The sequence below is a fragment of the Arvicola amphibius genome, chromosome 6, assembly GCF_903992535.2.
Source record: "Arvicola amphibius chromosome 6, mArvAmp1.2, whole genome shotgun sequence".
In the NCBI taxonomy this organism is placed as follows: Eukaryota; Metazoa; Chordata; class Mammalia; order Rodentia; family Cricetidae; genus Arvicola; species Arvicola amphibius.
Window position 1 is genome coordinate 75,564,941 of NC_052052.2, and position 14,972 is coordinate 75,579,912.

General features: G+C 38.5%; 1 protein-coding gene across 4 annotated transcripts in view; it reads left to right on the plus strand.

The window, feature by feature from the left end:
* LOC119816741 (CDK5 regulatory subunit-associated protein 2-like) overlaps positions 1-14,972 on the plus strand; it is a 96,040-nt gene that overhangs the window by 76,719 nt on the left and 4,349 nt on the right. For 3 of the 4 annotated variants that reach the window (XM_038333662.1, XM_038333664.1, XM_038333665.2), the window contains one exon: positions 10,714-10,853. In XM_038333662.1, the coding sequence (XP_038189590.1) occupies positions 10,714-10,761 (48 nt within the window). In that variant the 3' untranslated portion in view covers positions 10,762-10,853. Of the gene's footprint in view, positions 1-10,713; positions 10,854-11,576; positions 11,730-14,972 lie in introns of all 4 variants that reach the window. The other variant, XM_038333663.1, reaches the window with a different exon arrangement.

Consider the following 14,972-nt stretch of genomic DNA (forward strand, 5'->3'; position numbering starts at 1 on the left):
CTTTTGTGCTCTATGTGCCTGTCACTTGTACTGATTTAATGTGTGGGCTGCTTTGGGTCTCTTACATTATTACCATGATGGAGATGGGTAGAAAATTAAGCTGAGGTTATCAAAGGGAGTACCTACCTTTGGCCTCTCCAGCATAGGAAAATTAGTATGTCCATGCCTCTTAGATATAGTATTTACAGGCCTCCCAAAGAGTGCCCAAGGAGACAGGAATTAGAAACTTTCAGACCTGGACCAGAAATGGTGCATGTTCTGTAGATTGCAATGGCCACTACATTCCTGAGCTTTAAAATGTGGAGAGAAACAAATTCCCTATCTCTTCATGGGGGAAAGTCAGAGTGTTTATGACTCTCTTTAATACAGTAATTTCTATGTGTGTGGTGCCACTACAGGGGATAGAGTTGCAGCAGTAACGAAAACATGATCGGCTCTTGGAGGACTGAGAAAGTTCACAGAAAATAGGTGTACTATATTAACAAGTGCTATGGGGAGAGATAATAGAGGAGGGAGCGTGCAGGAGGAGGTGGCTGGAGGGAGGTTGTGAAAACTGGAGTGAGGTGACAGACCGGCAGGAGGTGAAGGGCAGCTCTGAACTGCAGGCCTTGGGTACAGCAAGCATGAAGGTCATGACTTGAGTACATACTTACAATGTAGAAGCCCGGCCAGGACAGTCAGTTGCCAGAACAGAATGAGTGCAGCCAGCGGAGAGCTTTGAGGTAGCCAGGATTCAGCTGGAGTCAGGTTGGGCTCAAAGCTCATCATCATGCTTTTGTTTCTGAGGCAAGGTCTCACTAGGGAGCCCTGCCTGACTTGGGACTCAACTGTGTAGACCAGGATGGCTTCAAACTCAGAATTCGGCATGCCTCTACCTCCAGAGTGCTGGGATTAAAGACATGCAATACCATACCTCCATCATAAATTTTGAAGATAAAATAGATTAACTAAGGCAATGCCTGGAACATGGCTTGGGTCATGGTAAGTGCTTACCCCAACACCTTGTTGTCCATTGACCCTAAATGTGGGAGCATTCCAGTCCCGCCTTGTTGCATTGCCTACTTCTAAATCACAGCTGCTTCCCTTGACACTGGTGTGTGTACATTCTGATTAGAAACAGTAATGAGCACTCTCACGTGGCTGCTTACTCTATAATATAAACTGCTCTGAGAGAGAATCACTTAACCATCTAAAGTCAACTTGCTAAAACTGAAAAGGCATGGCTGCAATTTTCTACTTAAAATTTCTTATTCTCGGGTTATATTTTCACAATTATTGTGATTTAGACTTTTAGGGAGTAATGTGGGATTCCCCTCTGTATGCTGTGAATACCATTGGTTAATAAAAAAAAAATCTGCCTTTGCCTGTTTAAAAAAAAGGTGTGGCATATATATTAAAAAATTTAAAAAAAAATAAAAATAAAAAAAGAAACAGTAACTAGATCCCAAGGGGAAAATTTAATAAAGTCCTGTTGTTGGACAGGTGAATCCTGCCTCTTCTGTAACAGCTTTAGGAAAGTAGATGGACTTTGCCCTGGTAGATATTCTGATGTGAAAGAATTGACTCTGTGCTTTGTAAGGTCACACCTGCGTGATTTTTTTTTTCGAGACAGGGTTTCCCTGTAGTTTCTAGAGCCTGTCCTGGAACTAGCTCTTGTAGACCAGGCTGGCCTCGAACTCAGAGATCCGCCTGCCTCTGCCTCCCGAGTGCTGTGATTAAGGGCATGCGCCACCACTGCCCAGCATCTTTTTTTACTGGCTAAATTTTCTTACTACCTCTTAATCGTTATTTTAATATTTTAATAGTTTAATGGTTTGAGTGAAGTCATAATCAACAGAGCTTTTTTTTTTCGTGACAGGAGTGACAGGTTTTTACTCTATCTTTAGAACCTATCCTAGAACTTGCTCTTGTATCCCAGGTTGGCCTCAAACTCACAGAGATCTGCCTACATCTGCCTATAGAGTGCTGCAGTTAAAGGCGTGTCCCACCACTGCCTGGCTTCAACAGAGTTTTTTTCATATTCTATTTTAATTAGCCATCTCAGTCTCTTGCCAAACTAAATCATTCCTCCTTCTTAAAACAAAAAGAAAAAACAAAATTGATAGACATAGTTAACATAATTTTTCTGTTTCTTGTTCTCTCTGTCAGAGTGTCAACATGTAAACTATCTGAGAAAGAGAAGAGTAAGGATCTTCAGGGACATATATGTTCATTTTCTCTCTCTCTCTCTCTCTCTCTCTCTCTCTCTCTCTCTCTCTCTGTGTGTGTGTGTGTGTGTGTGTGTGTGTGTGTGTGTGTGTGGTTTGTGCACAGATGTGCGTATGTGTGTATAAGGGTGCCCACGAAGGCCAGAACATTGCATTGAATCCTCCTCAGGTAGAGTTATAGGCAGTTATAAGCTTCAGGGTATAGGTACTAGAAAGCAAACTCTGTTCCCTTATAAGAACATCAACTGCTTTTAATCACTGAACTGTCCCTCCAATCCTAGTGACCATTAATACATCATTTTATATATTTTAATTAAAGTTAATGACATCATATTTAAATGAATACATAAAAATGTAGTTTATATCCTGTAAATCTTAAAGACAAGTCATATAGACAGATGTTTTAATGAAAAAAATTCCAAGATATTTAATATTTAAAAAATAAATTAATCATTTGCTGATGGATACAAATGGTCCAGCTGGCTTTGGTTCTATATAAGTTAGGACTCTATAGTTTTCTCTTGATGATTATAACATTTTCTTTCCAGAAACTATTTGTAATCTTGTAACATAGTGAATGTTTTTCCCTAGCTGCCTGTTGCTCCAAACTAATAAAAAAAATTAAGTGTTTGCCTTTTATTTAGTGCCACTTTTTAAAGGTTTTAAAAATTGAATCTAAAAAGTAAATAACTTGGAGTCTTTCCTCTATTTAGATACTGTGAATTCCACCTCTTCTAATGTCTTGAGGGAAAAACGTGATCTAAGACTATTTTTACCATCTTCACCATTGCTTTCATGTTTGTAGTAAGGAGCAGGCTGTGTCCCGCTGCCCAGATCATCTCACCTTTAGGCAAGTTCACCAGTCCTCTCTCTATGGGTTCTTTGTGTCCAGTTTATGCAACAGTCCAGGCAAGAGCAGTTTCTTGCCCAAATGGCTAACAAACTCCATAAGAAGCCTCTTCCATGCCCATCTTCCTTTCAAAGTAGATGGTGCTGCCAGGAGCAGACGTGTCTCATTGTCATGAAAAACCCTAAGTTATTAAAACATTAAATGCCATATTCCGTAGTTTTTGAAAGATATGAAGAATGTCTAATAGAAATATATCTCTATATATCTAGAAAATTTAACTAACATGACTACAAGCTTGACTATTATCGATGATCATCCATTAACAACCTATATTTCCTAATTCTACATTACATTTTTAAATGATCTACACAATCACAATACCTTAATCAAGATCAGAAATACATATACATATAACAAAATTGACCTTAAATTTATAAACAATGCTTGGGATTATGGGCGTAGTGTTTTCTCTCCAAACTGCTTCGTGCTGAATGGGGCCACTGGTAATCAGATCCTTCATGGTGTATTCTGTATGCTAGGATCATCTCAGTCACCAGTTGAGTGAAGTACTTTTCTCAGGGTGTTTAGAGCAACCTTTCAGGAGGGCAGGGTCCATGAAACCATATTATTGGTCTGGAAGCAATCCACAGGTTGGCATCTTCTGTGAAAACAATAGAAGAACCTCTTTTCCAAAGCATCATATCCTTAGACCCAAATTTTGAAGTCATGATACCTTCATAATATACATGCTGTTTAACTTATCCCATGGAATAAAATGTCTTTCTGTACTTAAGCTCCTTCATAATAAAAAAATTTAAAGAAAACACAATAATACACAGAATCCATAATCTCTGTGAATTTTCTATTTTTACATGGCATATTTTTTACTCTATATACTCTGTCTCTTTAAAGACTTTACCCATTTTTAAAAGAGCATTAACTTTATTTTATAACTTTCTATATTCTTTTTCTTCTCTCTCCCAAGCCTATGACTTTATCTAACAGTATTATCCATTTAGAGGTCTTTTATATCTGAATCTGTCCTATTGCATTGTCTTTAATTCTCTACTGTCTTGAAGAGCTTTTAAAATGCTAGGCATCTTGGTTGCAGCTGCTCTGGATGTTGGCTCCACGTCTTTCCAATTTCAAAGTGGTTGACATACCATTTCTGCTCACTTTGGGGGCGCCAGGTAGGAGCCAGACTCAGCACGTTAACTCTGAGACTGAGCATGTGGCATATAAACTCTTTCTGAATTACAGCCAAATCTGCCATGCAGAGCACTATGCAACCTGGAAACATCTCTGTGTATTGCAACAGAAATCCGCCATGCTCTTCTGCTTGTGCATGCCTAGTAAACCTGATAGGACCACCAGCCCAGACAGAAAGTGCTGAGTCACCGGCATGGTCTCAGGTACTTTGTTCCCAACCCCAATTGGGCACACAAACATCCGGGCCCACAAATTCCATTTAATTGATTAATAGCTAGCGTTTGTACCAGCTGCACAGCCCAGGAGGAAGTGTTTTAAAATGGTTCCGCTTTTTTTTAATCGCTGAATCAGGAAAATCTCTCTGTGGCATGCCCCAGCAAACAGCAAAGAGCTGTGTTGAACTCTATATTTGTGTCTAGAATTCCTTTTAAAGCCCTCTCAGGTTTCACGTAAAGTTAGTCGACCACGTTGAGGTGCCAATCTGTAGTAAGAAGAAGCAGAGGGCCATGTCCCGCTACCCAGGTAGCTTAACCCCCAAAAATAACCACACAGAAATTGTATTAATATAATCACTGCCTGGCCATTAGCTCTAGCCTCTTACTGGCTAACTCTCAAATCTTGATTCAACCCATTTCTAATAATCTGTGTAGCACTACAAAGTCGTGGCTTACCTGAAGAGATTCTAACCTATGTCTATCTCAGACTGGAGATTCATGACGTCTTCCACTCTGCCCTTCTTCCCAGAATTCTGTTCTGTTTACTTCACCTATCTAAATGCTGCCCTATCAAAAGGCCAAGGCAGTTTCTTTATTCAACCAATGAAAGCAACACGTAGAAAGAAGACCCTCCTACACCACACATTTGAGTTGAAGTCTGTACTAACGTTGTATGTATGGCTTTTATCTTCACTTCACAAAGGAGAACAGGGAAGCTACGGAAGAGCATGTGCTTTGTGCAAGCTACTCACCAGGACAGCTGGATGAGAACCAAGCTCTATTTCCTCGGGTGCTTTCCATAAGCTCCAATACATTCTTTCCTATCTTCTACCCCTCTCATGTAGTCAATATATTTATAAAATAATGGAAATTTTGAATACTCTATGTCCACACATCTTAAGCAAAACAGCACCTTGCTAGTGCTGGGATTAAAGGCATGTGATCCCAACTGCTGGATCCCCTTTGTGTGAACTGTTTTTCTCTTTTAGACAGATTCAGTCTCATGTAGCCCAGAGTATACTTTACTGCACAGAGATCTGTCTGTCTCTGTCTCCCAAATGCTGGGATTAAGGTTGTGGCCACCCCTGCCTGATTTCTATTACTAACTTAGTGGGTTAGCTCTGCACTCTGATCTTCAGGCGAGCTTTATTTGTTAGATTACAAACAAAATATCACTACAAAGTGGTAAGTATATAATATTAACACAAGACCGGCCTTCTTTCCTTCTTTCTTTCTTTTCTAGATTAAATTTGAGTAAAGCTGCACTAACTTTCCATGCAAAAATGAGGAATTTTGTTTCAGCTTTTCTGTTCCGTTTGACAATTCTCCAGATAGCCATGACAAGAAGAGGAAAGCTGCCTTAGTTACTCTTTCTGTTGTGATAAAAATACCTGGGCAAAAGCAACTTATGGCAGAAAGGATTTATTTCAGCCCTCAGCTCCAGGCTACCTACAATCAGTAATGGTGGCAAAGTTCTGATACCAGAAGCTTGGGACTGCCGGTCATAATGCATCTCCAGTCAGGAAGCAGAGAATAATGAATAATAATGAATGCTCATGCTTAGCAGCCTTTCTCCTTTTTATGCATTCCAGAACCCAAGCCACTTTTAGGATGGGTCTACCCACCTCAAATAACTTAGTCAACATAATCTCTCATAGGTGTTCCTCGGGTCTTGCCTTCTAGATGATTCCAGATCCTATGAAGCTGGCCATCAACACTAACCATCACAGAAGCAAAGTTCAACTCTGTTTAAAATTTTTTCTTAGGGGTAGAAGGTAAACTTACTGGTTGGACTAGGAGCATAGTAAACTAAGAAGCATATCTTAGTTAAATAAATAACACCTTTAGATTTGTAAACTATAGTCGAGTATCATGGTTAAAATTTATATTCTGCAAAATTCAGTTCAGAGTCCCAATAATCTTCCAATTTAGAACTTCTATTTTTATTGCACTAATAGAAGTAGGGAGGTGATAGGGAATTGTATTAACTGACATGCATAAGAGCTGTGTAAGTATTAATAGTTTTATCTTGGCCTGCTGAACTGAATCAACAACTCCTTAGGGAATCACTATTAGAAGCTAAATCTCTAAGAAATCTATTTTTAAACGTAGCCTTCAGTTAAACTGTCTCCTATACAATGTGACTGTTGCCAAGATCTGCGTAGACAAAGTCTAAACTTCTGAGGTCTAGATGAGCATCTAACAAAAGGCGTGCACACCTGTGGTCACAGCATTCAGCAGGCTGAAAGAGGGGGAGAGGACGTGCTTGGACTGCGTGGCCCACTGAATGCCTATCTTCAAAAATATAAAACAATCAACCAAAAACATTATCCCTAGTGAAGAAAAGAGGGACAAAGACAGAATACTTAGTTATTTTTTCCCAAGAACTCTAGTAATTAGTGTTTTTAATCTTTTTCTCTTCCCAGTGCCTAATTCCAAATTTTTGTCTATCTATTCATTGAACATTCATCAATTATTCATTAAATATGTACAAGAAACCAAGCATTTACTTTTTTGCATTTCTGAGGTTACCCGGTTGCTTACCTTTGGATTGAAATACCCATTTAACAAGGTATACATTAAAACACTCTGTTACATGTCCCTGTACTTGTGTTAGATTCTGACAGAAGGAAACTACTTGATAAGTCTTTGTTTTGGGAATTTTATAATCTTGTGGAAAAAAAGCTTAACATGTTGAAAGAATATAAAACAGATTGTACTTGGGATTAAAATGTAAATATGGGGACCCACAAGATTTTTGTGGACCAGCTAGGAAAAGTTTCATTGGTAAAAGGCCTTGAAAGCAGCAAAAATTATAGAGTTAAAAATGAACAAAACTATTCCAGAAAAGTTTACAGAAGAAATAACTGTGCCAAGAGTTACTTGAGGAGAATTTTGCAGCAGTGGCTGATAAACCAGAGATAAGTGAATGATTGTAAGAATGTGGAGTGCAAAGAAGGAGTTGAAAATATCCAGAGGGATCACTGTGAGAGTATTAAATGCTGTCAGAGTTATACCTTATTCAGCCATTCTGAAATGCTGTGCTCTGTGCTATGTGTTCCAGTCACTTTGATGACTTCTGAGACTGTGGATAGAATGTACTCGGCTGTGATTTTTTTTTCAGACATGCCTGAAATAGATCCCCCTGAATCTGATTTTCAGATTCGCTGGGGCTGGAACTATATATGGTTGTGAGCCGCAGTAAGAGTGCTGGGAATGAACTTGGGTCCTCTGCAAGAGCTGTAAGTGCTCTTAACCAGTGAGCAAACTCTCCAGCAAAATACTTTGTATATTTCTGCCCCAATTAGCTGTGATTTTTCCTAAAATCCATGTCATCATTTCTCCAGGAGCCTTTGTTCAACCCTTTCCTGCTTCTTGCCATTGATGTACCACAGGCCCAACCTGGTTCCCAGCGCTTGTATTAGTCAGACATTAGAAGCAACCTAAATTCCATCTAGAGTGGTATGTTGCTATGAAATAATCATTTGAGGACTGGGGTTGAGTGGTGGAGTGTTTGCCTGGCATATTATATCATGCCTTGGATTTAAATCCTCAAAACTGAAACACAAACCTTTATACTGATATGGACCCTCTCTACTAGATATTTATGTAGATGACACCCATGAGCACATCTTCCTTTTGTTCCTTCCGTTTACTCTTGGCCCTGATCCTCCTGTGTATGGTGGAAGGCTGTCTTATATAGATCACAGCAATGGATGTCCTCCTGTGTGTGGTAGAAGGCTGTTTTGCACGGGTCACAGGAATGAATGTTCTTGCCCTTTGACTTCTGTTTTGATTCATTCAACAGAGTTATTAAACTGGATGTGGTATGGTAACACATGCCTTTAACCCCAGCATTTAGGAGGCAGAGGTAGAAGGATCTCTGTGTGTTTGAGGCCTGCTGGTCTACATAATGAATTCCAGGACATCCAAGATTATGTAGAGAGACCCCCATCTCAAAACAAAAACAAAAATTGTAGTGTTTAAAGGAAAATAACCAAATGTTTTGTTTTAATTATTGGAGAGAATTATTAGTGTTATAATGTTCATCTATGAAAATAAAATAGAAAGATCAGATAGTAAATAAAAATTTTATGTCTTTTACTTTTAGTTTAAGAGGTTGATGATCAACCTAGAATTTTAAATAGGATTTAGTGAAGGAGCTGAAGAAATGACTTTGTTTTTAAGAGTGCTTGCTGCTGCTACAAGGGACTAAAGTTCAGTTGCTAGTACCTATGTCTGTCAAGTCACAATTGTTTGTAACTTTATTTCCAGGGCATTCAGTGCCGCCTTCTGGCTTCTGGGGGGGGGGGTACCCACAAACATATACGCAGACACACAAATACATAAATAAAGATAAAATTTTAACAATTTAGTGTAAAATGAATCAGATGACCCCATTCTAATCTTAATAGCTTAATTGTGAATTCTATCTTACTTACCAGAACTATGATTTCAATACATTTTAGGCTCAAAATAGAGAATTATATCAAATTTCTAGTCTAGAAATTAGTGTGAACTGGTTCACTTGTCAAAATCTTTTTGTTCGTTTGTTTGTTTGGGATTTGTTTGTTTTGTTTTTTTATTGATTTTCCTTGAGCTCTACATTTTTCTCTGCTCCCCTCCCTGCCTCTCTGCTCCACTTCCACCCTCTCCCAAAGTCCCCATACTCCCAATTTTATCAGATCTTGTCTTTTTCTACTTCCCATATAGATTAGACCCTATATATGTCTCTCTTAGGGTCCTTATTGTTGTCTAGGTTCTCTGGGATTGTGATTTGTGGCCTGGTTTTCTTTGCTCTATGTTTAAAAACCACTTAATGAGAGAATACATATGATAATTGTCTTTCTTGGTCTGGGTTACCTCACTCAAAATGATGTTGTCTAGCTCCATCCATTTTCCTGCAAAATTCAACCTGTTGTTATTTTTTTTTATGCTGTGTAGTACTACATTGTGTAAATGTACCACATTTTCTTTATCTATTCTTTCAATTGAGCGGCATTTAGGTTGTTTCCAGGTTCTGACTATGACAAACAATTCTGCTATAAACATAGTTAAGCACATGTCCTTGTGGCATGACTGAGCATCCTTAGGATATTATAGGGGGATGGCCTGCTTGTTCTTATGGCAGCCTGGCTAGCTTAGCCCTGAAATAATCACACAGAAATTGTATTAATTAAATCACTGCTTTTCCATTACCTCTAGCATCTTATTGAATAATTCTTACATCTTAATTTAACCCATTTCTAGTAATCCATGTATCACAATGTGGTGGTGGCTTACTGGCAAAGATTCTGCATGTCTGAGTCTGGAGGCTCCATGGTGTGTCTCTGACTCTTTTTTTCTCCCAACATTCAGTTCTGTCTTCCCCGCCTACCTAAGTTCTGCCCTATCAACAGGCCAAAGCAGTTTCTTTATTCATTAACCAATGAAAGCAAAATATAGACAGAAGGAACTCCCACACAAGGATATATACCCAAAAGTGATATTACTGGGTCTTGAGGAAGGATGTTTCCTTATTTTCTGAATGTTTTTGTGTTTTGAGACAGGATTTCTCTGTGTAACGGCTCTGACTGTCCTGGAACTAGCTTTGTAGACCAGGTTGGTCATAGAAACTCATCTGCCTCTGTCTCACAAGTGCTGGGAATAAAGGCATGCGCCACTGTGCCTAGTTCATTTATCAAGATATTAATCTTCACATTTGTGAGAAAGAAGCTAAGTAAAGACTGGCTTATTTTCTCCAAATTGGAACAGAAGCCTGTTGAGCTGTGGGATTATCTTGAAATGGGATACAGCAGTGGTACAAGTTCTAAGCCCCCACTGCTCATTAGAGAAAGGTTTTACACTGGTAACTCCATGGATCCTTTGTCATGTACTTTAAATAGAGGATGGAATTGTCATAAAGTATTGTTATTAATGTTATTCACTGAATTATATCCTTGAAGTTCTCTAGTTTTGAAATCTGGGGCTAGGAGATTATTACTTGTGGCAAGCCTGAGCTACATAGAGAGGTCCAGTCCAGACTGGGCTACACAGTGACACTCGCGTTCCAGAAAACAAAACCAATCAGACAAACAAAAGCCCTTTAAAAATCCCCATTATGCCTCTGGGAAGTAAAATCTAGTAGAAACTCTTGGATGAGTTCAGATGATCTGTGGAGCATTAGAAAATGCAGTTTTTAAAAATCACTGAATGTTTGTTCATTGTTCATTGTCTTTTATTTTATTCGTAGTTCTGGGAATTGCCAGTGCAGATCAGGTGTCACTGGGTCCCTGTGTGACCGATGCGAAGATGGACATTATGGCTTTAATAAGACAGGCTGCTTGCCCTGCCAGTGCAACAACCGGTCTGATAGTTGTGATGTTCTCACAGGTACGTAGTTTCCTTAATTCATATGAAATTACTCTTTATTTGTTCAATTTGAAGTCTTTATATATTCTTTTCAAATATATTTATTTTTTCTTTTTTATAATTTTTTTGTTCTTTTAAATATATATAATAAATCACATGGCAAGCCAAACTTTTATAACAACAAATATATTTTATGACTTTCAAAGATAGTATTGATTGAAGAGTTCTACAAGTATGGAGATCAACACCAAGTTAAGTGAAGACTCAGAAAATGTGTTAGAATTCTTACAAGTGAGCCAAGATCACTTGGGAAATTTTGCGTGAAAAAGTTGAGGCTCCATGAGACCTGAGAGAGAGTCAGGTAGATCCAGGATTGCAGGGTGCAATTTACAGGGTATTTATGTACATAAGAATGGTCAAGGTTGGTAGCAAGATTGGCTAGTCCTCACAACTTAGACCAGCAAGTGAAAATTATGTAGTATCACAAGGACAAAGGTGACTCTCATTAAACCTAGAATGAAGCTAGTTTATCTCACACAAACATCAAAGATGCCAGGAGCATTCCTGGTGATATTGGACTGGTTCTAGTAGTGAATTTCCATTTACCATAGCACTTTATTTATTTTTAATCTGAAGTGTGCAGGGGAGCTGTATAACATAAAGCCATAAGGTTACTTAGGCATAATCGTGAAAGTTATGGCTCATGTTTTCTACAATTAAGTCAGGCTACATGTTTCTTTTCAGGGGAGATTTGCTGGTTCTGGATGTGGGGAGAGGAATAAGGTTTGGCCCCAAGGAAAGGATGTTTACTTGAAGAAGAGCTTTTGACCATGATTTGGAGCCTGCAGGACAGTAGGAAACTAGAAGATCCCTAAACTGAAGATTGGTTTCCCCAAGGTGACTATGAGGGAAATAGATGGCAAGGCCAGAAAATTCTTTATGCTGAGGAAACAAAATCCTTTTAGAGAGAGGAGAACTTGTTAAAACATACAGCCAGCTCTTTCTGAATCCATTCCCAAACTCTAAAGATTCATGGAATGGGTCTGATTGGCCCCAATGGCCACTGCTGAATCTCTCAAAGTCTTTCAGAGCTGAGGAGACAAAAGTCTGCCAGATCATGCTAAGAAATAGTGAAATAGACTACAGAAATGGAGAAATGTGGCCAATGATAAGCAGCGGAGTCAGTACTACGAGTAATAGTGTTATAAGAGTTAACTTTGAACCTTAAAAATACCTAAAATTAGTAAATTGTGTAATTAGAGGGCAAATCAGACAAAATGGGTAAAAAGAGATAAAATGTTACTACAGAACAGCACTACACTGAACATGCACACACACACGAGGTGGGGTAGAGATCATAAAGACTAGGGAGGGAGGTAGTTCAGTGAAGTGTTTGCTGTGCAATCATGAGGACCTGAGTTCTAACCGCAAAGCTCATGTAAAAATGCTGTGTAGTTCCATATGTATGGGTGCTTTGTCTGCATGTATGTCAGTGCTCCACATATGTGCAGTGTATGTGGAGGTCAGGAGCAGGCATCTGATCCCCTGTAACTTGAGTGGTAACACTTGTGAGTGATTTCCATGTGAGTACTCAGAACTGAATATGCATCCTCTGGAAGAGCAGCCAATACTCTGAGACACCCATGTACCAGCCCCAGTGGCATGCAGTTGTAATCATAGTGCTGGGTAAACTGATATAGCAGGATTCCCGGGAACTGATATAGGAGGATTCCCGGGACTTGCTGGCCATCCAGTCTATCCTAATGGTGAACTACAGGTCAATGAGAGATTCTCATCTCAAAAGAAATGGACAGCATTCCTGAGGATGACACTTGAAATTGACTGCTGGCTTACACTTGTGCACACAAACATATACTTACCTACATATAAACCTGCTCACACATACACGTGCATTAAAAAGTAGTAATCTAAAACTGAAAACTAGTGATATTTTAAGTTAATAACTTATGACATTAGTTTAAGAGCAGGTTTTACCCAGTTAAGACAAAGTTAGAATCAAATGGAATACAATAAAGACTATCTAAGCATACACATTTTGATAAAATTGTAGTAGAAGGAATGACAGGTAACAAGTAGGTCACAGCCCAAGTTCAATGTAAATATAAGGGAGGCTCTGGAAGTTATGGCCTGGAATTTTCTAAATGATTAATTAACAAAAAATAGTACAAAGTCAACCTACAGATCAGCAATCTGAGCAATACCTACCCTGTAACAGAGAAAACCACATTTGTGCAAACTCATTTAAATTGTCACAAATTCCCTAAATGTAAAATTAGAGGAACTTGTTAGATAGTTTTTAAACACCAACAGAAAAAATCCAGGACTTAAAGAGTTCGATAAACATAAGAGGTTATGAGAACAGATTATCAGAATATTTGAAACTGAATGGATTCCCAGAAGAAAGTGTGCTAGAAACTTATACTTTATGCTATCCTCTATTCACCAGTGAAGTGTGCATAGAGAAATCTGTTTAGAAGACATTGCGTTATATTTTCTGTCATCTGGCCATCACATACCTGTGCATGATATTGTCTACTGTTCTTCTTTATTGATATATGTGTGATCCCAGCCTCTCTTCTATTTCAGAGTTATGAATTGTGATATTTCTCCTGCCAAGAATCATCTTTCTAAGCCACCTCTATCCACACTGAAGACCCCTTTGTTTTATTAAGTCATATTCTTCCTTTAGGTCTGTCTTCATTAGCATTTCCTGATGCTCCTCACAAAACGCAAAGTCCTTTGTTATACGTTACCATGTGCACTTGTAATTTTTCAGAGCACTTGTCACAAGTGATATTTACATGTTTACTTATGACCATCACTCTCATGTGCTTACTCACTACATGGTAAGTTCTATCAGGTCAGGAACAGCATCAGCTTCATCGCCATCGTTTCCGCAATGTCTAGCACAGATATTACCACATACTGAGCACTCACTAATGGGAAAAGATGAACAAAAACAGTGAGGTTCAACATTAGATAACAAGAAGAATGCTTCATTGTCTTGAACCTTTAGTTGCTCCCAGGGTCTTTTACAGTACCAGAAAGCCATGTACAAGATTCTTTTCCTTTGTAACACTGAGGCAGTTCTCACCCCCACAGGCACATGCTCTGGAGATAAAGTAAAATAAATCCTTTGAATGATTCTGGTTTCTAAAAGAAACAAATGTTTACCATATTTTAAAAAATGCATTTAAAGAAGTGACCACCTGACTTAGAGCAGCCAGTTCTTATACAACTTTTCTAACAAGTAAGTTTTTAACAGTGCTGGGATACGGTTGCCCTCTGGTGGCCACGTTGTATGTTTGCTCAGCTGTTCTTCCCAATATTTCTGGAATTTCTGTTTTAAATTGATTTCAAAGTTCTGTTTTTGTAGGAAAATTAAATTGGTGAAAATGGCACAGGGACAATTTTGACAATAGATATAGAAAGGGTCTTAAAATGTTTGACCCAGAAATTCTATTTTCAGAAACCTTCCGAGAAAATAATTCTAAATTCATTAAAAGTTTCATGTTGAAAAAGAAAATGCTCATGAGAATGGTAGTTTTGATCCTAAAAAAAGCTAGATACTCAAATTCATAACAATAAGCAATCAATAATGTTGCCTAGATAATATATGGTTAGAAACCCATTAAATCAAAGCCACCTAGTAGGTTGTTGTAAAATTAAGTACATTTGTACATCTACAAGACCTTGATCATCATAAAAAGCTGAGAAATGGTATCTACTAGAATGTTTTCATTGCAAGGCTTTTATGACATATAACTACACGACAGTGTGAATAATCAGACTATAAAATTACAAGTACCATATAATTAGACTGTTTCAGGGACAAACCCCTTAACTTAAAATAAAATGTAAGAAAGTCAATTACTTTCTAACTACAGACTTTTTCTTCAGATAGCAGGCTCATTTTTAAGAACTCCAGACCCTACTATGTGTTGGTAGTGTTCCACACAACAGATTCCAGCAGCCTGACTCACTGACTGTCTTGACTGCTCACAAACCACTTTGCTTCAGGATGCCACATCCTCCTGGCTTTCTTTCTGTGTGGCTGCTTTTCCTTCTCCATCAGCTGTGCTCCCTCTCCCTTAGTCAGCTCTACACTAGTGCCTTGGG